This window comes from Cyrtonyx montezumae, unplaced genomic scaffold, assembly GCF_038088225.1.
Source record: "Cyrtonyx montezumae isolate F1298 unplaced genomic scaffold, pur_monq_1.0 scaffold_30, whole genome shotgun sequence".
Taxonomy (NCBI): Eukaryota; Metazoa; Chordata; class Aves; order Galliformes; family Odontophoridae; genus Cyrtonyx; species Cyrtonyx montezumae.
In genome coordinates this window covers 5,744,181-5,764,380 of record NW_027072035.1, presented here as the reverse complement: position 1 = coordinate 5,764,380, position 20,200 = coordinate 5,744,181, and the positions used below count along the sequence as shown (strand labels likewise).

General features: G+C 43.2%; 1 protein-coding gene across 1 annotated transcript; it reads left to right on the top strand.

Annotated features, from left to right (window-relative positions):
• The first annotated feature begins 3,608 nt into the window (after positions 1 to 3,608).
• GIN1 (gypsy retrotransposon integrase 1) lies at positions 3,609 to 19,173 on the top strand. Its single transcript, XM_065744223.1, has 8 exons — positions 3,609 to 3,711; positions 9,885 to 10,030; positions 10,951 to 11,144; positions 12,211 to 12,516; positions 13,738 to 13,926; positions 14,023 to 14,190; positions 14,619 to 14,907; positions 17,726 to 19,173. Exons 2-8 carry the CDS (start codon positions 9,892 to 9,894, stop codon positions 18,016 to 18,018), a joined length of 1,578 nt encoding a protein of 525 aa, XP_065600295.1. The 5' UTR covers positions 3,609 to 3,711; positions 9,885 to 9,891; the 3' UTR covers positions 18,019 to 19,173.
• Positions 19,174 to 20,200: the final 1,027 nt, after the last annotated feature.

Below are 20,200 nucleotides of genomic sequence, written 5' to 3'. Positions count from 1 at the left end.
ACGCTTCCCAGCTAAAAATATAGAGGATTATGGTCAGCTTGCAATCCTAAGGAGAGAATATACAAGTGAAAGGACTGCAGACGAAGTGAAAGAAATCTTGGAATTAATTTATCTCATAAATAGCTATCCAGGTTGTGAGTTACTTAATTGCCATCTGCTATTATTGCCACTGGGCCCCAAAGTTTCAGTTTGTAAAAATAGGACCAAAGACAAAGGTTCATGAAAAGTTATTGATGCTCTTGTGAATTACTGCCTGGGCTCTCTGAATTGCATATAAATTGGCATTCTGAGTGCTGATGGTTAGCAGCTTATCTTCCAGACAGCAGATGCTGCAGGCTACTTTCATTAGCATAAAATTGAGCCCAGATAAATAATTTATATTCATAATAAATTCTTTAGAAGACAGGAATTAAAACTCTTTTCCTCCAAATGCTTTGGCAACAGTAAAAATAGAGGAGTCCACCTCTTCCCCACAGCGTGTGAAGTAACAAGAGTCCAAGGAAAGTAACATGGAAAGAGAAATCCGAGAGTGACTGTGAACACAGTGAGCAACTTACAGAAGTCTCCCAACACAGATGCAGTAAATAAGAGACTCTAATGTTTCAGTTCTTACTGCTGAAGGTATATTCAAACCACTAGGATTCTGTTATATTTAACCCAACTCAAGCAGTGAAAACCTGATTAGCTTTAATACCAGTTTTCCAGGTTGTCTCAGTAAGGTGCCAAAAGACTTCTTCCTGTTACAGCCACTAAGAAACATTTTTATTAACAGCACTAACAACAGCAAAGCTGTTTGCTGTACTGCAGCTAAAAGGCATTTCATCTGTTTAGAACTTCAATTCTATAACCCAATTTAAGGCATAACAAACCACAAAAGGCAGCTGGTTTGTTGGGTTACTGGTGTCATAGGAAGTACAGGAGGCCGCAGCAGAAACGAGATCGAAAGGAGAACAAACTCATATTAGTGTGCATTCTGAGAGCTGACAGTCCTGAGTACCAGTAACTTCAAAGGTAATGACCTACGTGCTCCAAAATCTGCCAGAAAACAATGAGGGTTACAGAATAAACACTATTCAGCTTCTCTATTTGTTGCTTTCAGTAATCTACTTGGTTGTACCCAAAACCTTAACAGGGTTACTTGTCAGGTGAAAAGCTGTAACCTATGTTACAAACAGCTGTGAATATGCTAAGTTCTTTCTGTTTACAGGAACACCACAGATATTCTGAGCTCTGTTCCAAAAGCATTCTTATTTAGTGTTTTATGCATTATGCCACCAGAAAAATTATAACAGCTCCCATTGCACAACTGAAACCGACCAATCTTTCAGTTTTGCTCAACCATCTCAACTGAGACCAGAAGGAACGCTCAAATTAAGAGGAGCCAGAAGCCTTACTTGCTCACTTACGTGCTTTCTCCCTGGCCAAATAATTACTGCACAGTTACCTGCACTCCATTTTCATCAGTGAAGGGCACAGGTCCTTTTACTCACATTTTTGTCAGAGGTTACAGAATCATAGAGGCTGGATTGGAAAAAGCTAAGACATCCTTTCAATAAACAGAAAACTGGGACTCAAAACCACCAAGACTAAAGGAAATACAAATGGTGCTTTGACCTGCCTGATCTAAACGCTCTGACCATTAGGCTGCCATCGCATAGCTTCACTTTCCACATCCACCAGTGGCTTCTTTCAAAGCTAAGGGCTCCTTCTTGCAGTTGAGGGCTCACTCCTTCAGATTTCAAGCAGGAGATACCTGACATGCAGTATCCCTCCAGTGAGATCCCAGAGGAGTCCATGAACATCCATCTTGACAGCATTTCCTACTCAGAGAAGCTCTGGACAGTGCTACTTACAGGAGCACTGACATTCTCTGGAAGAGCTGTGCAGCCAGGCCAGCCAACTAAGAGCACTGCCTGAATTTTCTCATCACGTACTGAAAATTGACAGTTACACACTGCCAAATGAAACAGGATGCTGCTGTAATAAAGCCCACTTACAGACAAGAAACAAACACGCCTCTGAGGTTGTTGATGAACCAGGTTTCTGTTCTTGTAACACAAGTGCTGTAGCTTTCAGGCAATAACCTTTTGGCTGACCTCCTGATGTTTGCTCTCCTCCCCAGTAACTGCAGTTTTCTAGGCAAAGCATTCCCAGACATTCAGAATCATTAGACACAAAATACCTTTTCAAAGCAGATATTTTCCCTAAGCTGACTTCCTTGCTAAGAGAACTTACATTTCCCTAACATCTCACCCACACAAGTATGACTTTTCCACACCTGTGATGAATCTACTAAAACTCACACCAAGTTTTAAGCTGAGCCATGCACTTGGCAAAGAGAGCGTAAACTGGAAAGGGAACTATAACAATCCTTCAAAATAAGCGTCCTACCCGGCTTAAAAAGCTAAAACAAGCTTTCTGGTAAATAACACCGTCATCCTTTCAAGATAGGGATAGTACTTTTTAAGCAGGCAAGCAATGTCTGGCAAGGCTTGTCTGTGTCTCTTGCACAGGCAGAGAAGATAACCTTTGTGTCCTCTGACGTCTAAGTTCACTTGTATGTGAAATATCATGAATACCATCGCATAAAGGCATTTATACTCGTGCCAATTTTGAATGCTCCCAGGACAAGCTTCCTTTAGAGATCCCAGCCAAGCCTGTCAAAACAGCTTCTCCATTCCCTCACAGGAAGAAGAGCTCGCGACTTCACTCACACGCGCTGCCTGTGAAGTGCAAAAAGCACTTCACTCAGCACCCATCCTGCAGCAGTTGCAACAAAGCGCAAAACCGCCTCTACCTGCGCCTCACCCACACCGCAGCTCTGCACGGGCACGGCCACCCTGCCACGCCCACGGCAGAACCGGAGGCCCCGGGAGCCGCCCCGCCGCCCCACGCGCGGCGCTGCCCCTTTGTGCTCGGAGCCCCGGCCTCACCGCGTTCCGCAGAGCAGGGCCCGCTCCTTCCCGCCGCCGCTGTCGCCTGAGTCCGGCGAGACCCGCGAATCCGATCGCCGTAGCAACAGCCACCCCTGCTGCCCGTGACGCAGCCCGCGTGCTATTGGAGCGCCGCCCGCCTCCTGCGCCGCCCCGCCCCCACCCAGCCCGCCGCACTTCCGGGAGCGCCACGTAAGTCCCGAGAGCGGAGGGGGCGGCTGAGCTGGTGCTGAGCGACCGGGGAAGGGTTGCGGGAGTGCCGAAGCAGGTGTGTACCCGCGGCTCCGCGCAGCGCCCGGCGCGACAGCGACCTGGCGGAGGGGGTGGGAATCGGTAGCGGGGAACGGGATGGGTGGAGGAAAAAAGATCGCGTCGGCGTCGCTTCGCGCATGCGCGGGCTTCGCCAGGTGGAGCGGCTCGGAGCTCCCGGCGTGCCTTGCGCGGCCGCCATTGACCGCCAGGGGGTGGCGCAGTGTACGATGGGGGCTGTAGTCCCAGCGAGGAGGGGAGAGAGGGCGGTGAGAGGGGAGTGAGGGAGGATCTCGTGAGCGCTTATAAGTGCGGAGTCAAAAGAGAGCTGTGCGATGGCAAGATAAGGGGCAATGAGCACGAGGTTAAACGCTGGAAGTTCCATACCCATGTGAGGAAGGGCTTCCGTACTGTGAGGGTTCTGAGCGCTGCAGCAGGATGAAGCCATACAGCATCCTTCTTTGAAGGTATTCAGAATCCATCTGGATGCTTTCCTGTACAACCTGCTGCAGAGAGCCTGTCTTAGCAGGTGATCTTAGAGGTCCCTACAATCCTGTGATTCTTTGAAAAGGGAGAAAAGAAACAAAAATGTTCCTGATTAAACATTTCATTTACAGGATCTCAGAACGTTGTTGCAGTTTATGTGGGAATGGAAAATGGGCATTAAAAGGAGAAGTATAGTGAAGCATTAATAGCCAAGGTTGTTTTGGCAGAGATGCTAGCACAAGAACAGCTGTGCTTATTGGGAAGTGTCAGCCTCTTCCTTCACTGTAAAACCTTCCCTAAAAAATTCCTTCCCTACTTCAAAGTATGGAGGACTGGTGACTCACTGTATAATTAGTTCATTTGCAGTATGAACACTGATAGAGGTAGTGTGTGAATCCTCTGTGGTAATGGTTTATTCTAAAATAACCAAAACAGAAGCTTATGTAGCTTATTTTCAAAATTTTCCTCATTTTATTTATTTATTTTAAGATTAGACCAACTGCACAGACCTAAAAATGAGTGGGAACGTAACAAGCTAAATATGCCGGAAGGAAACTCACTTAATGCCTTCCTTTCAGGCAGTAGTCCAGCAGCCTGCTGAAGCACTTAAATTTGCAGGCTTAGGATTCCACACAATGCTCTGGATGCATGTGGATACTATATCAGCTACATATTGTGTTCTTTCTTCATCAGATTATGTGCGCTCCACCAAATTTCTATAATAGAAACTGACATTGCAAGAATAAATTCAGAACTTCTATTCAGCTGAGGTATAACCTGCACTTCTTCTCAGGTAGATCTTATTGCTGTGCAACTTTATTTTTTTTAGAACCAGTAACCATGTATTACATAGGGAACTTCCAGTGTCTCAAGCAAGACTTGTATGACAAGCAGAAGCTACTGAATGAGTAAAAATTGTTCTGGAACATTTTTTCATGAAGTGTATCTGTGTTGGTCTAAAATTGACCTGAAAGTCACAAATCTCTGTGGTTACATGAGGAATCATGTCCAGCCACTTGTGACTTCTAGGCATGCACTTGTAACTTAAGGCTGGCTTCAGAAGAAGCACTGAGTGAATGCATATTGAAAGCATATGCCTAGCAGATATAATATTTTAACTGCTCTTTGCCAGTAATCTTTTGCTATCAGATATGCTAGTCAATTGACTGCTTTAACAAAGCAGAAACAATGCCTTTATCATGGTAACCTCACCTTACTTCCTGCTGTTATCCAATTTACCAACTCAGCTGCTTTGGCTTATACTATCAGATATAAATTTCCAAGGAACAGCCGTGCCAGCCAAGATAGCTAGGAATAGTACCACGTTCTGGATTCAGTCCTCCCTTTTCTGAAATGCTCTCTTTTCTGATAGGATCAGTTTTTTATTTGTGGAAATTCTCTCAATTATGACATTTTTGCTTTAAAGTTTTAGTGTTGAGTGATGACAGACAGGTTATTTGTGCAAACCTGATCTAGGTTATGCAAACTGAAATATTCAAAGATCAAAGATCTTGTCATTAGTTGAGTGAGAAGCTCCTGGTGTGCATTTGACATGGATAACACAGCCAAACTATGTGCAGGGTATGTGATGTTCTATGAATAACATACAGTGTTGTAGTAGGCGTAAACGGGGCATCGGGTTGTGACGCGATAGGACCTCCCCTGCTCCGTGGGTGTTGTGTGATGCATGCTTAAGGGGCATAGACGAAGCGGTATGTGTATATAAAGAGTTGTCATGCCTTAATAGACGCCATTTGCTACATCCTCATATTGGTGTCTGTTGCAATGGCCCTAGCCATTTGCTAGCCCTGGGCAGGCCAGACGTCTAAAACGGGGACCACAAGTGGTGCCCCGTGGGTGACGGTCTGATCCCTTTCCTACCTTACTAGCTGGCAGTGCGGTGTTGGCGCTGCGCCGGGTCTATAGTTGGCGGAAAGCAGTGTGGTAACGTCACTGCGCTGAGGTCTGGGCCAACATCGATGGAGAACCAGCGCGGCATGGGCACTGTGCCACGATTCATAGTCGGCGGAAAACGGCAGGGTAGCGGTGCTGCGCTGAGGTCCGAGTCATGGAATCAGTAATTAAGGTAATATTCCAGCTGTGCAAGGATTACTGTGGCAAGAATGTTCCCTCTAAGAAGGAGATTGCTGCAGTTGTTTCTGGGTTAGAGTGGGAGGGGAAGGTTTAGGCCCCCCCGAGAGATTCTCGACCACTGGAGATGGTATGATCTTACCTCTGCGCGCACAACATACTATGAGCGCCCAAAAGGGTGAGTCCAAGCTAAAAACTTGAGGTCTGATACTAGGGGCGTTGAAAGCGGATAGAGAGGAAGGAAAGGTATCAATGGAGGCTCGGCTGCTTTTGGGTCTTGACGGTGGAGGTGAGTCACAGGACCCGGGGGGTTCCAGTGGGGGCTCGTCTGGGATGGTGGTCATTGACTTCAAGGACTGTTTTTTCTCTGTCCTCCTCGTGGAAGAAGGCAGGGAAACGTTTGCCTTCACAATTCCAATGACTAACAATGAAGGGCCTGCAGAGAGGTTTCAGTGGCGTGTCCTTCAGGGAGTGATGTGCTCCCCCACGATTTGCCAACCTGTATTGGGGAATGTTCTGAAAGCAGTCTGAAGAGATTTCCCTCAGTATACGATTGCACATTACATGGACGATCTGTTGGTTGCTGCTTCCTCTTACTTGGCTACATATGCTTGAGGCTCGGGTAGTGGAAACCTTGACCGCTGCCAGATTTGTCATCTCTGAGCAAAAATTGCAGAGAGGCCCGGGGGTTGAATACCTCAGATATAAGTGGAGCATGCTAACTGCCTTCTCAAGGATAACATACACGTCCTCAGGGAGGGGGAGCGGTATAGGGACAGAATACCTGTCAGTAAACAGGCAGAAATCTTAGCAAAGGCCCTCTACACATTTAATCACCTCGAACGCGGAGGCTGCATCCAAACCCCTGTACAGAAGCATTGGCAGCCCAAGATCTTAGGTGAGGGACTTCCAGTCAAGGTGAAGGCAGACAGTGGAATATGGGAGGTGGGCTGGATGATATTGGTGTGGGGTAGAGGATATGCAGCAGTGAAACATTGTGAAACGGGAAAAATAATGTGGGTCCCATCATGGAAGGTGAAACCAGATATCAGCGAAGTATGCAAGGATTTGACTGGGACGTGAGTTTTCTGTTCACAGAGAATGTTCCTGGGGAAATCGAAGCCAGCACCCGAACAACCAAAGGATGTACCATCAGGCCAGGAACCACTCATCAAGAGGAGCACCACGTCGGTATCGCTGACACTTCCGATGTTTCTGATGTTTATGGTAAAAGGGGGGGAGGGAGTGCACCTCCTATAACAGCCACATAATGGCTGGGTCACGTGGGCGAACCTTATGGGACAAACAGACTTCTGTCTTAGCCTTCAGTCTGCTACCTGTCCCTTTCGTACCTGTTTGGTGGGTTTGCAGAGTTACCAATTGGACGAGTTTAAAGGTTATACAGTGAATCACAAAGTGTAAAGACAACACGGATGCGGCCGTCCAAACAGCATGTCTGATTCGATCACTGAATCATACCCTTCCATGGAACCCTCAGGAACTGGACATTTTAGGGTCCCAGATGATCAAAAATGGGTCAGAAGGCAGTACGTGTATGTGTGTCCTTTTTGGCTCCACATGCTGCAAAGAAGGTAGTACAACTGCCTGTTACAATTTGGATGGCAACTTTAATGGGAACGGTGGGGCTGAAGCAGAGTTATAAGATTTCATAATAAGGTGGGATATACCCCACCCCTGTGTCAGTGAGTCGTGGATGGTGGTCAGCCCGATGAATACGAAGAGTTTTTCAATAAGTGGTCCATACTGTGGGTTCATGCAAATTACGACCTGTTATTTCCATGGAAATTGGTCTGATTGGTGTCAAGGTCTAAAAGAGGGGTTATGGTCATGGTCCCCTAATGGGACCGGAGGTAACTGTACAGTGCCGTGGAACCACTACGCATATGGGTTTACCTTTGGGGCAGGTAGTGGAAAGAAACTGTGGAATAACCGGACTGCTTAGGTGCTGCCTCCGGGAATATTCCTAATCTGTGGAGATAGGGCTTGGCAGGGTATCCCAAAGAACCCCCTCTGTGGCCCATGCTACTTAGGGAGGCTAACGATGCTTGCAGATCTGCCTGCAACGAATGATGGAAAAGACTTTTGACCAACGAATGGAGTATCACAGGTTGCGTGAGAAATTGTAGAAAGGTGCGGGTAGCGCTCGCGCTGTTACGGGGCAAGGCATTACCGAGCACGGGGATGGGGAGATGTTGTAGGCGTAAACGGGGCATCGGGTTGTGACGCGATAGGGCCTCCCCTGCTCTGTGGGTAACGTGTGATGCATGCTTAAGGGGCGTAGACGAAGTGGGATGTGCATATAAAGAGTTGTCGTGCCTTAATAAACGCCATTTGCTACATCCTTGTATTGCGTATCTGTGTCGCAATGGCCCTAGCCATTTGCTAGCCCCGGGCAGGCTGGACCTCTAAAATGGGGACTGCACATACAGCATTTCACTTTCTCATGGAAACAATGATTAAAGGCAGGTATAATCACAGTGGAGCTCTTTACCCACTGTAAATATAATGAAGGCAGGTGAGAACCTAGAAATCTGAAGCAAAATACCCTAGCTTACACATTATGCTTCAGATAACATCAACATGTAATGAGGTGAAGGATTGTGGAATGGCTGGATATTGTCCTTTTTTTTTTTTTTTAATAATTACATGCCACTTTGAATGTATGGTATACAGTTCCTTTTTCCAGGCTGTATCTTGTCACGTTGTCTAGTCTTGTGTCACTGGAAATATAAGGAAGAAATTTGGTTAATGCTGTGGATAACCAGCATTCATTGTAAAATACAACATGGCAGGCTCTAAACCTGATTCTGCTCTTGTAGAAGTCAATTAGAGCAGGATCAAAGAGCTGTTCTGTCTATGTGTTCATTACTGCAGGAGCAGATATGAGAAAAAGAAGTCATGAGCCTGTTGTGTCTGTGCGTCTGTTGTGTCTGTGCGTATACTTCTGCTTGTCATTAATTGGTAATTATTTTTAGGCTATTCATGGTACACCTAAGCTTTTCCTGCACCAATGACTCATTTTACTAATGACATTTTAGTTTATTAATGTGATCAGAGAAGTCATCCCATGTCAGGGAATTAATTATTAACTTACAGGCAGGGTCTCATTTGGGGCTTAGGGATCCAGTTGTCAAGTGAATTAATGAAGAAAATAAATGTGTCAGTCTGTCTGGGAAGTTGTTTTTTCCACATTTGTCTGTGTTGTTTTTTTTTTCAGATCACGGTGACTGCTTAGACATATCTAAGCAGCACACTTGCATGTGAGAGCTATTCAAATGCTTAAAAATAAGACAACCAATTTTTCTGGTTTAATTTCACTTGTCATTTTTCAGTGAATATAATGGAAGATGCCGTTGTTTAGAAATTTTAAAGTATGCATTGACAAAACCAGTGTTGTGTACAACAAAACGGTCTGTCAGGTGGTGTTCATTATCGCCAGTGTTGGTGATGGAATGGAAACCCTCTCCTACACTGACAGGCTGAGGGAGCTGGGGCTGTTGGACGTGGTGTAGAGAAGGCTGTGAGTTGACCTGGTAGTGGCCTTTCTGCATCTAAAGGGAAGCTGCAGGAAAGAAGGGGACAGACTCTTTAGCAGGGTCTGTGGTGACAGAACAAGGGAAAATGGCTTCAAGCTAAAAGAAGATAGATTTAGGTTAGATGTAAAGAAAAAATCTTTTACAGTGGGAGTGTTGAGGCACTGGAACAGGTTGCCCAGTGTTGTCATGTTTGCCCTGACCCTGGAGACTTTCAAGGGCAGGCTGGATCAGGCCCTGGGCAACCTGATGTAGCTGTGGTGTCCCTGCTCATTGCAGGGTTGTTGGACTAGATGGCCCTCCGAGGTCCCTTTCAACACTAAGGATTCTATGACAGCATGCAGTGAATGGTATAAAAGGCCTTCAGGTGCACAGAGTTTAACAGCACTTGAAGCAATTTGTGGGATTAAAGTACAGCTGCTTTTGGGAGGAAAAGCTGAATTAGATAAGAGAATTTGCTTCTTCACTGGGATACCTCTGTCTAAACTGCAGTAATTTAATGAGCTAAACCAATGAAGATGTGCTGCTTTGCCAGCTGCTCCATCTAACGAATACTGTGCATTTTGAGCAGGTTAGCAATGGTCCGTAGTGGAAAAAATGGTGGACTCCACCTGAAACAGATTGCATACTACAAAAGAACGGGGGAGTACCATCCCACAACGCTGCCGAGTGAAAGAAGTGGAATCAGAAGAGCAGCCAAAAAATTTGTTTTCAAAGGTAAACCCGTTCTTTCAAAACTAGTCTGAGAATGGGATTGTAGGTGAAATTTTACTGATACAAACATGGAGAGTGGTAACCTGCCATGCAGCATACCACGATTTTAATATACAGTCTCCATGCACAAACAGCCTGTCTATCCCTTGTTAATATGTAACAGAATGTTTACAGAAATCTAGTCTTCTCTAGTCCTTGCTCAAAGGTTTTATGTATCTATCTGAAAGCCAAACATCATTTTAGATACTGGGGAACTTTCTTTTGCAACCCATGTTCATAGGACAATAGGAGAAGTCTCACTCTGTGGCTGTTGACAGGGAAGGTTTGGGTTGCTTGGAACACTTTGTGGCTGGGCAACAGGACTTTGCTCTGTCATCTACAGCTTTCTTACCAACCCTAGCTTTGTTGTATCCTTGAGAAGACAACTAGAGGTAGTGAGCCTTCGCAGTCTGCTGTGTGCTCTCAGTCACTTCAAACCCACACAGCTTTTGTAGAGAGAAGACAGGAAGGAGTTAAAGCCACAGAGCACAACGTGTGGTTGCTTGGCAGGCACTCAGTGCACCTCAAGATACAGCCTACGTCCTCACTGTATTAATGTTGAAGTTCTGTAGGAACAATGTGCATTTAACACCTCCTTTTAACACCTCATGTCCAGACAGATAAATGCTGGTGAACAATTGGTTCGTAGGAGAAAATAACGAAAGTCTTTTCAAATCAAAGAAACCAACAAAAAGCAAGCAAACAAACAAAAAACAAACAAAAAAAACCCAACCCACCCACAGCAAATTTACTTTCACACAAAAGTAAAATGAAGTTGATTTAATAAATTCCGTACTTAATCATGCCCAGCAGTTTAGCAAACTGACCACCTACAGAAAGGCAAAGTTCTTGCTTGTGACTTGCTGGTATTATTCTCGTTTCAGAAAACAAATTGTTCTATGTTGGAAAAGACAGAAAACAAATGCGTCTAGTAATTGTTTCAGATGAAGAAAAGAAAAAGGTGCTTCAGAAATGCCACGAAAATGCTGCAGGCACTCATCATGGCATATCAAGGACGCTGACTTTAGTGGAATCTAATTACTATTGGACCTCTGTAACAAATGATGTCAAACAGTGGGTATGGTCTCATAGATACAGGATGCTTTTTTAAACTGTAGTCTTTGTTACAAGCATTTTGTAACTATATGACTTGTAACAGCATTCGTAATTGCTTTATGATAGGGAAGCAGAAGCTTACCATCAAACTCTAAGTAGCCTTGATGTCAAAGCATAGTGCCACGTTTTTACTTTTTGTCTTGACTGTGTAGCTTGCACGTAGCCATATGTTAGTTACTACTAGGGAGCCATCATTTCTTTCAGTGTACAGGGCACATGTGGTCTTTGTCCTTCTCTGGCAAGCCCTCTTACCTAGCTTCATTAGGCTGCAATGTACCATCTCCAGGGTGTACAGCTGGTCAGAGTGACTGCTGGCAGTTGGGAGCAGGCCTCTGCCTTGAAACTAAGTGTGCTGGGGAAGCAGTTAAACAAATCACTTTGATACATTCTTTCTCTTCCTGCACCCAAAGGTATACTGACATAATCCCTACGTAGAATCTGATCCTTGAGCAAATTGTATGTAAATGTTCCTTGTGGCCAAGCTATCAGCTTGCTGCATCACCCCAGTATTTAGTGCAACTGTAACATGAACCGAAAACGAGTCTTTGCTTTCTCTTCAGACCTGGAAAAGGAGTTCTGTCCTGAAGATAAAGCTGATCCATGCTGTACGTGGCAGATTTTGTTCACTGCCAATGTATTCAACAGAAGCAAAAGGGAGATGATTTAATTTTATTTTTCTTTCAAGCTTTGGTGCTTCATGCTTCCTTTACTGGTGGTAATGAATTTTGAATTTGTGCTATTTCAGGTGCATAGTATCAGTGCTTTTGGGATGAGAGGAGTTCAGCCCTGAACTGCTGCACACACTCTTCCCATGGCCTTCACTGTGATTTGGTTTTGTTTTATGTTTTTTTTTAATCCTAGGTCTGGAAAAGCTAAGGATAACAAATCATAACAAAGATAGTATAAATTTATTTGATGTAACCTGATCTGACCTAACTTACAGGGTAATAGAGATTTATGGTATTTCATTGTTGTAAACCTTCACCATCACTTTTTATTGACAGTGTCTTCCCTTGTTTCCTCCTTAGGTGTACGCGTGTCAGCACTGCCAAGTGGCAAAGAGTACGACCACCACCACACTCAAACCATACCCTATCAAAGCAGAAGACCCCTGGACAGCAGTCACTGTAGCCTTAATGGGACCTTTTAGAGCTACCAAAAGAAGCCACAAGTATGTCATAATCATGATAGATTTGTTCACAAAATGGACTGTTATTTTGCCACTGCGTGATACTTCAGCAGCTGAAATTGCTAAGGCAATCATCAGTGTGTTTTTCTTATATGGACCACCTCAGAAAATGCCTATTGACCAAGGGAAGGAGCTTGTTCATCAAGTAAGTCTTTACATAGTTGTTTTTTTTTTTTCCCCAAGAAAAATACATTTTTCTTCATAGGAAATTTGCATTTTAGACAGTTACTGGGGAGGGGGGGAAAGCAAATCTTGAAAGTTTGTTCTCTTTAATAAACATACATATAAAGAAAATGACAAATTATTTGCAATTGTAGCATTATATGACTTTTTTCCAGAGGTGTTTTCTTTGTGTAAAGAACAAAGAACAAATCTTAATAGTTGTACTGCAGATTTTGTCATTTAGTTGGACTGGCACAAGATTTTATGCACCAACATTCTGCTGTACTTCATCTATCCAGTATTTCATATTGCCTAGTAAGTAGAGCAGATAGACCAATATCAAAATACCCTTTGGTCTAGTGATCATGAGGAATTTTGTCTGATCTGCTCAGAAATCATGAAATCTTGAGGCTTTGGTATGAAGAGAATAATAAATTGACTTAGTGGCAGAAGTGCATTTAGAAATTGTTGATGACTATATCCTAAGCCATACCGATTCCTTTAGCTCTCAATCCTAAGACTGGTCTGTTATAAAGATGTAGGTTGCTCCAAAGGTAATGCCTTATACTTATTTCCATGGACATGATGACAGTATGATGAACTGAAAGTCACCTTGATAAAGCACTTCTTGGATAGAGCATCTTCTCAACTACAAAACACTATTTTTCGGCATAGCAGCAATAACGATGCATTTTTTGCCAGCTATGAACAAGAGGCTGCATGCTGTGCTCATCAAAATTTGCACCAATGAAGGTGACCCACTGCTGCAACACACCATCTCACTGTGCTTATATCCCCTGTTTGGTCACTGTAAACATTTAGCAGGTGTTGATGAATGTTGGTGGGTGCCATTTTATTTTTTTTTAACATGATGGAATTCAGTGACATGCCTTTGCTTCATATGCACTCACATCCATGTCAGACACTGTTTTGTGAGACTTCCCCCGTGTTGGCATCTGTCACGTGACAACAACATGTAATGGAGTATTGGTGGGGAGGTCCACCATCTACTGCTGTACCACCAGCAGCCATTGTGAGCCAGTGTAATAAAATAGGAGGCATTACTTTCAGAGCAATCTTTATAGAGAAGGCTTTTGCTCAGTTGCCGCCTCACCAGCAAAATAGGCAGGAAACTGAGTGTGTTCATGTAAACTGCGTGATGCAGATGGAAGATTTCAGTAACTGTCTTATTTTTCTCTCTAAGATAAACAAAGAACTGTTTGCACTATTTGGATCAAAACAAGTAGTATTATCTTATCCTCAAACCAATGAAGTTAATGAAAGAACATGCAAGACTGTCAAAGCTTTCCTTAACAAATACTGCATGGATCACCCAAATGATTGGGATGAGCATTTGTCTGCTATTGCCTATGCTTTCAATTTGACTAATTTGGTAAGTAAAATTCTTCCTTTTTTTAAATGAAGTCCCACAAAATATATGCAAAACTGGATGCTAAATTGGCCTGCTTTTTGCCCCCCAAATGAATAGGAGCCAGATCAAAACACCCCGTTTTTCCAAATGTTTAATCGTAACCCATGTGTTGTTGAACCAATGAACACATGTGTGAAAGGAGAAGAGAATATGTTTGCAAAAATATTTGAAGCAGCTAGAGGAGCCAGTCAAGCACTTGAAGAAGAGAAAAGCTCAGATGGCCAGGTAAGTGTAATAGTTTCAAACTTTACTAGGAAGGAGACCGAAGAGGCAAGAGACATAAGATAGGGAGATTTAAGGTTGAAGTATAACCAACCTTCAGAGCAATGCATTTTTTTCTTCAGCTTGCAGTCCCTAGGTTTCAGTGTATGTATGCTTCTGTGTATGTGGAGGGAGTAAACAAGAAAAGAGATTTTTCAGGAGATTTATGCTTGACTTTTAGGGCTGCATACACATGGAAACTGAAAAATGCTTGCTTATGGACTATTGATTTAGGACATGAAGATAAAATGTTTCTTCAGAAATTTCCAGCTCTACACATTGTGACATTATGATGTCCAAAGGCATCTAATGTTAAGCTTCTCCACTGTTAACCAATGTTATGAAAATACTTGATTATTTCTGGATAAAAGAAACGTAAATGTCTATTGCAGGTGGAGAAAACCACTTCAGATGAACAGAAACCCAGAAATAGAATCACTGTGAAAAGGAAGCCAAAGCAATTAAATAGCCTTCGACTTAAAGTTGGTCATGAAGTCCTCAGACAAAGAAAAAATTGGTGGAAAGATGGTCGCTTCCAGTCAGAATGGGTTGGTCCTTGTATTATAGATTATATCACAGAAAATGGCTGTGCAATATTAAGAGATGCCACAGGATCCAGACTGAAAAGGCCCATCAAGATGTCTCACCTCAAGCCATATATAAGAGGGTCCAATGGGAAAGGTGTGTGTGTATTTCATTTGTGTGTGTATGTATTTTTAACATTTCCTGCCGTATGTGGGTGTTGGGTGAGGTTATCACATTGAAAAACTATTGTTCAGTTACCAGGGTGAATGAAACCAGTACTAGGTAGTGGAGTAATCATTGCAGTTGTTATTAGTGTGAACAGTGAGTGTTAATGGCTTCAATCCTCTGCAGAGCGTGGAACAAAGTTAATGAGTCATGTTTAATGCCTTTAAAAAAAATCCATTGAAACTGCTTCTGATATGTCCTTTGTCCCTGTTCACTCTGGCTGGTAGAAGTATTCTAGAAGTATAATTAGGCTGAACTGTTTTCATAGAGCATCTTCTGACTGTGTTCTTGTTTTGATACAGACAGGATCCACATTAATTTTCTTTGTGCAGTGGAAATGTTTGTCTGCTTGTTTGTGCTTACTCTGACTAGTGCAGATGGTACAAGTTTAGACTAAAATGCTTATCCTCTAAAACCTTGAAATACCAAAAGTACATAAAAAACCTGACCTGTGGAGAGTTTGTTTTAGACTGCAGTCCTGGAGAAGTAAATTCCCAAACACTTAGGTCATCAGCTGCCACTGTTTCTCTTGCACATTCTTGGTACCCTTTTACAGTGGTGCTGTATTCGTAAATGGCTGCTGTTGTTTGATTTTCTGCTGATGCTGACTGTGGGTCACCAGCCATCCCAGTGTTGGAAGGTTTCTGTCACAGAACTGTTGTTCAGGCTCCTTGAAAAAGCGGAGGGGTTTACACCTCTTCAGCACGTGTGGTTGAGCTCCAATCCCTTAAAATGCATAAATTATTTTGAGACAGCCATCTCTTCCATCACATAAAACTGAGGGTTTACAAAGCTAAGAGTCATTTTGGGGACACATGAGGAGCTGGTATTGAGGCCATTTGTCAGCCTCTGCTGCAGTTTGTGTATCCAGAACTGCAGTGTCACATAGCTTCTTTCATTTGCTGCTGTTTGTAGGACTGTGACATTGTGGCTTTCGGCTCTTGGCTGAACTGCTGAGCTGAGGGGTGAAGTCACACGCCTGTCCTGCAGGCAGGTCCTTTGCAGCTGCTGCAATGGCTTGGGTAAATTGTATCTCATTGTGGAAAAAGAACTGCAGTCATCTTTGTGGAGTTAGTCTGAGAGGTTTACTGACAGTCATTCTGTTCACTTCCAGTTTCTGCAGGGTTTCTTCCCTTTCCAGGGAAGTGACTGAAGATTTGTTGTCTGACATGGGGGGGGGGGGGGGGGGGGAATAAGTGGGTGATGAATATGTATAAATTCTGAAATTATATGTTTATATTTGTACATATTTACACTATGGAGAGAAGCAAACTCGATCTGTCCTAAGCAATAGACAGCCTTTATTAAATGGCATAACAGAAGTCAGGAAGGGAAGCTTTACTTCTTAGAATAAGGGTAGTGAAACCTGGCAGTGAATTACAGCTTTTCCTTAAAGACACATGTATCTTTTTTAACAAAGGACTGTTCTTTATGAGCAATGAACTTATTATTCCTCTGCTGTGGTGTGACAGTCTGATAGCTGCCCCTTTGCATAACCTTGAGTGGGGACAAAGTATTTGCAGCTGCCTCTGAAATGAATGTGGGAAAAGTGCATCTTAGGTGAGGTATTTGTGACCTGTTAGTACTGCTAAAGATTTTGCTTACACTTCAAATTTTAGAGCAGGTTTTCTTCTGTGTATTGCACTAGAAGTGTGGGTTTTAACTTTTTAAGCAGGAAAGAGAGGCTGAAAATGGAGTGCTTATTTTTTACATGATTCTAAAGCTGTGTGCAGTTAAGAAAGGGCAAGTAGAATCAAGGCACTTTTCTCACCTTTATTAACACTCTTGGTCTAAAGATAAATCCTGAGTCAGTGAATTGGTATATAGTCTTGGCAGAGGCATTACAAATTAAAAGTCTATAGGAACGTGGGTTGCTTGCTATCAGGTATTTGAATGAGATAGCCCTGCAGAGGTTGCAGAGCACTCTGTGTACACACATCTGTGTGTCTGAAGCAATGTTTTTTCATGCATGAATGTGGTTTAGTTTGAATACTAAGCTCAAGAGAATCCATGTAGTTCCAATGCTCAAGTGATTCAACAGTGTACATAGACTGAAGACACATCTGTTGAGAATTATAACTTGTGAGTGAATTTATAGTCCCCAGAAAACTTCTTTTCCCAATAGAGTCCTCATATGAGCAATGCCTAATGCCTAGTGTAAAAGATACCTAATGCCATCTTCCTGGACAAAAGTGTAGATCTCTTGCTGACATGCATTTGATTTGTCTGGTCAGACTATTGTCATTTCATTTTGACTCCCTTGATAAAATCAAGCACACTGTTATAGTAAAGTTCAGTAGTACTATAGAGTAGTAATCAGTACTGTTCTAAAATTCTATGAAGCTGTCTTATTTCTATTTTATTTCTATTAAAAAAAAAAAAAGCTGTTGTGCTGCATTGCCATTTCCCAGCAAGAATTTGGAGATGTCACAAAATTTTTGAGTATGTTGGTAGAATAGTGTGCATCTGTTAGTTTGAGTTACTAGCACAGTAGCTGGCTATGGCAGTCCTCTAGCTAGTTTATGACATAGCAATTAAAAGGACAACACTTCTTAACATGAAACACTACATGCATTACTTCATGGCTGCATGAGATGCAACAAGACATTTCTTGTCTAGTGAAATTAGGAAATCCACGTTATCAGGCTGATCTCACACCAGTAGTCCAGGTGGCACCTCACTGTCATCTTCAGTATGGCTTTCTTTAAACTAGAAGGATCTGTATTAATGGGTGCTTTCTATTTTGCAGACAACCACTACTTGTTACAGGGTGCAATAGTTGTTGACCATGACTACACTGGCTTATCTGAGAGATCATTTAACGCAGGCCAGCAGGACCCTGATGCTGAAGAGGAAATAAATGCTTATGTGAGAGGTGTCACGTCTGCTGTGCAAATGCCAACTTCATCCTGCAAAGAATCAGTAGATGGCAGACATCGGTCTGAGCTGTCAGAAGATCATTGCACTGAACCAAACAATGCAAAGCCACAACAATGGCCTTCACCTTGCTGGACGCTTCAGGCCAAGGTAGAAGATACTTAAACAGTCCCGTGGCATTTTATTGCCAAACAGTTTGGAGCACACGTGGCAGGCTGGTGAAGTTTGAATAGCTCCAAGTTTCTCAGCCAAACCTACTTTGCTGTATGAATTTAAGAATACTGCAGGTGTCCAGTTATTAGTTTACATGGGCATTAAAAAGCAATTGCTCTATTAACAAATGTAGGTGCAACCTAGTAAAAGCACGTGTTCTACTGTGTGCTCTTAAGAGCAGTGTAGGTGTCCAGTGTTAATTTTAGTGGGCATTGAGAAGCGAGCATTCAGTTATGAGTTCTGTCACAACCTGGTTAAAAGCTAAAATCACGTGTTCTCATCATGCCTTTTGAAGCTGAGTTTCAGTCAGTAAAATGATGATAAAGCCCAACTTTACTGTTACCCTCTCAGGACACAACACATGTCACTGCTAAGAGCTTTCCATTAGTTCTCATATAACTAATTCCTAACACAGCGGTGGTGTGGGATGAACGTCATCTAAACAACATAAATTCTGTCTTCCCTGCAGAAAGACAAAGAAGCTGATGTCTTCCTTTTCCTGTTTTAAAACTGTTCTCTGTTTTTCATGAGGAGCTGCAAGCTCTGATTTTTACTGCTTTAAATTTATACGCTACCCCACAGCTCTAAGGTGTCACAAAACAATAAACCTGCCAAAAGTGCAAGTAATGTTTTGCATATGAAATAGAGAGGTCTTCAGCTGCTCTTGCTCATCAAAACTCTGCTAGGAGAGCAGTTTTAGTTCCTCACACTTGCCAAAATCTTAAGAGCAGTCAGCATTCATTTGTTCTTTCTTCACAAACATCTGGTTTCCCTGAGAGATACATCTTCCCAGAGCTAGCACAGTCTGGGAGATTTCTGCTGACAGGGCCTGAGGAAAGGAGAACACTGGTGTTATTTATTCTCTGAATTGCTTGAATAAGTTGTTGCAGCCCTGGACTTTCCTGCCAAGAAGACTGTATTTCATGGTAAGATTAAAATGTGGCTGCTGCTTAAGTCAGCTGAGCAGAAACTCTCTCATGTGGAAAACTGATGAGCACAAGCTGCTGCTTTTATAGGGGAGTGACAGGAAGAGGAAGAATGCGTGCAGGGAGCTGAGTTTAGAAATGCAGCAGCATCCATTTGATACTGCAGAAGACTTACTTTTCCTGCTCTGAACACCTGCGTTCCTTACCACTTCTGCTGGATGTCATGTGGCATTTAATGCAGGGGGCTTTTAGATGAAAGGGCTAGTTCCAATGGTATTCAACCAAAATCTGGAAGAGGAAAGTATTATTTATTAAAGGCTTTTACTAAAATTAGGTAAAAAGTCTTTGTCCTCGAGTCTGATTAGGTACCTAGCTCATGTGGAAACTTGTATCTGTTACGTGGCACGCCTGTGGTATCATGGTTCAAAGCTATGTGAAAGAACAGCTGAGCGCAATTATAGTGTTCCAGGATCTCATCTTAAAATCCATCCAAAAATACTTTCTTTTCTCTGTGTATGTTCTCCCTGTTGAGGCTGTTTCAGAAGGCAGGTGCTGGGCTTGCAGGGTATGCCAGCTACGCTTACTTTCTGTGGGGCTCTTTTCTGTGGTGGGTGCGTGGGGGAGCTCTGGGGTAACACATGCTGTGTACTTGTTGTAGCTACACTGGAGAGAAACAAAATGCTAAGCTGACAGTGGAATAGGAAAACCAGCAACCATTTAATGGTCTGTGTAATGCTGATCATTTGAGTCTCCTGGTAATGGTGACCTACTGCATTAGCAAGCAAGCATTAGTGCCTCTTGGGTGCACCGAAATGAGGCCTCCTGTGCACATAGGAGGTTTTTTGAAGAAAGGAGGAGGGTTTTAAGGTAATGATTTGAAAAACAATCACTAGAAACTGTGGATAAGATACCACAAGGAACCCTGAGACGTGGCAAATAGCATGAGATGCAGTGGGAAACTGGAGGAAGCCTCTACCCTCACCCTAGGTAAGTGCTGCACACTTGACAGTGTGTTGAGCACAAACCTCTGCTTCTAATTTGTGCTGTAACCAACCTCAGTAAATGCACAAGTGCCCATCTGTGACCAGGCATGCAGGTCTGCTGCATGGTGGGGCATTAGCAGAAGACTATTATTCCCAGTCCCAATTCTTAGAAATTCTGTGGTTTTTTTTTTCCCTAGAGTTTGTGCCCCCTCGTGGGAGGAGAGG